This window comes from Agrilus planipennis, unplaced genomic scaffold, assembly GCF_000699045.2.
Source record: "Agrilus planipennis isolate EAB-ADULT unplaced genomic scaffold, Apla_2.0 scaffold23, whole genome shotgun sequence".
Taxonomy (NCBI): Eukaryota; Metazoa; Arthropoda; class Insecta; order Coleoptera; family Buprestidae; genus Agrilus; species Agrilus planipennis.
The window spans coordinates 539,972-540,673 of record NW_020439044.1 but is presented as its reverse complement, the minus strand read 5'-3'; the positions used below and the strand labels follow the sequence as shown (position 1 = coordinate 540,673).

Below are 702 nucleotides of genomic sequence, written 5' to 3'. Positions count from 1 at the left end.
GTACTGTGTGAATGATTATTATAAATAGTACCTAAGTACCTACTTCCTCTAAATAAGTTACGAGAACAACAATTACATCAAAAACAAACAAAACAACTAATTAATTTAAATAAGCAAATAAAAGTACACAACATAAATAGTTACCGGGATGAATCTGAGGGAAATCCAGAAGCCACATATTGCAGTAATTTTCGTAAACGGTTTTCTTATCAAGGCATTCTTCGGCACTGATGTTGTCTGAAAGAAAAATCCACATTACTATTGCAATATTAATTAAGTTTACATTTATTTTTAATTGAATAGAACTTTTTCAAATAACCGCTAAACAATTGTAAGAGTGATTAAAATTATACGAAACGTTACCAAGCTAATCATTTCATAATGTTTCAAAATACTCCAATGGCGTCATAAGTTATAATTAATAATAAGTAATTTTACAAAAATCTGAACTGATTTGGTGAATAATAGTTCCCAGTATTGCGTAGGGTCGAAATTCGACCAGTTAGTAGGAGGTGAACGAAATATTTAATAAGAATAAACATGGGCGTACCCAGCTTCTGCCCTAGGGGGGGGGGCAAGACAGATTTTTTTAGGTTAGATCGTCCGCGGCTGTTTTGTCATACACACTATACAAAGGCACCTACATGAAACATTAGGTATATGTAGGGCAAACAGCCGCAAATGATCCTGCTTTATAGGTGG

At 33.5% G+C, this 702-nt stretch overlaps 1 protein-coding gene across 1 annotated transcript in view; it reads right to left on the bottom strand.

Annotated features, from left to right (window-relative positions):
- LOC108732466 (E3 ubiquitin-protein ligase HECW2) overlaps window positions 1–256 on the bottom strand; it is a 91,848-nt gene extending 91,592 nt beyond the window's left edge. Inside the window, exon 1 of the mRNA XM_025976847.1 lies at window positions 145–256. Coding sequence (XP_025832632.1) covers window positions 145–256 — 112 coding nt within the window. The remainder of the gene's footprint in view (window positions 1–144) is intronic.
- Between the last annotated feature and the right edge of the window lie 446 nt (window positions 257–702).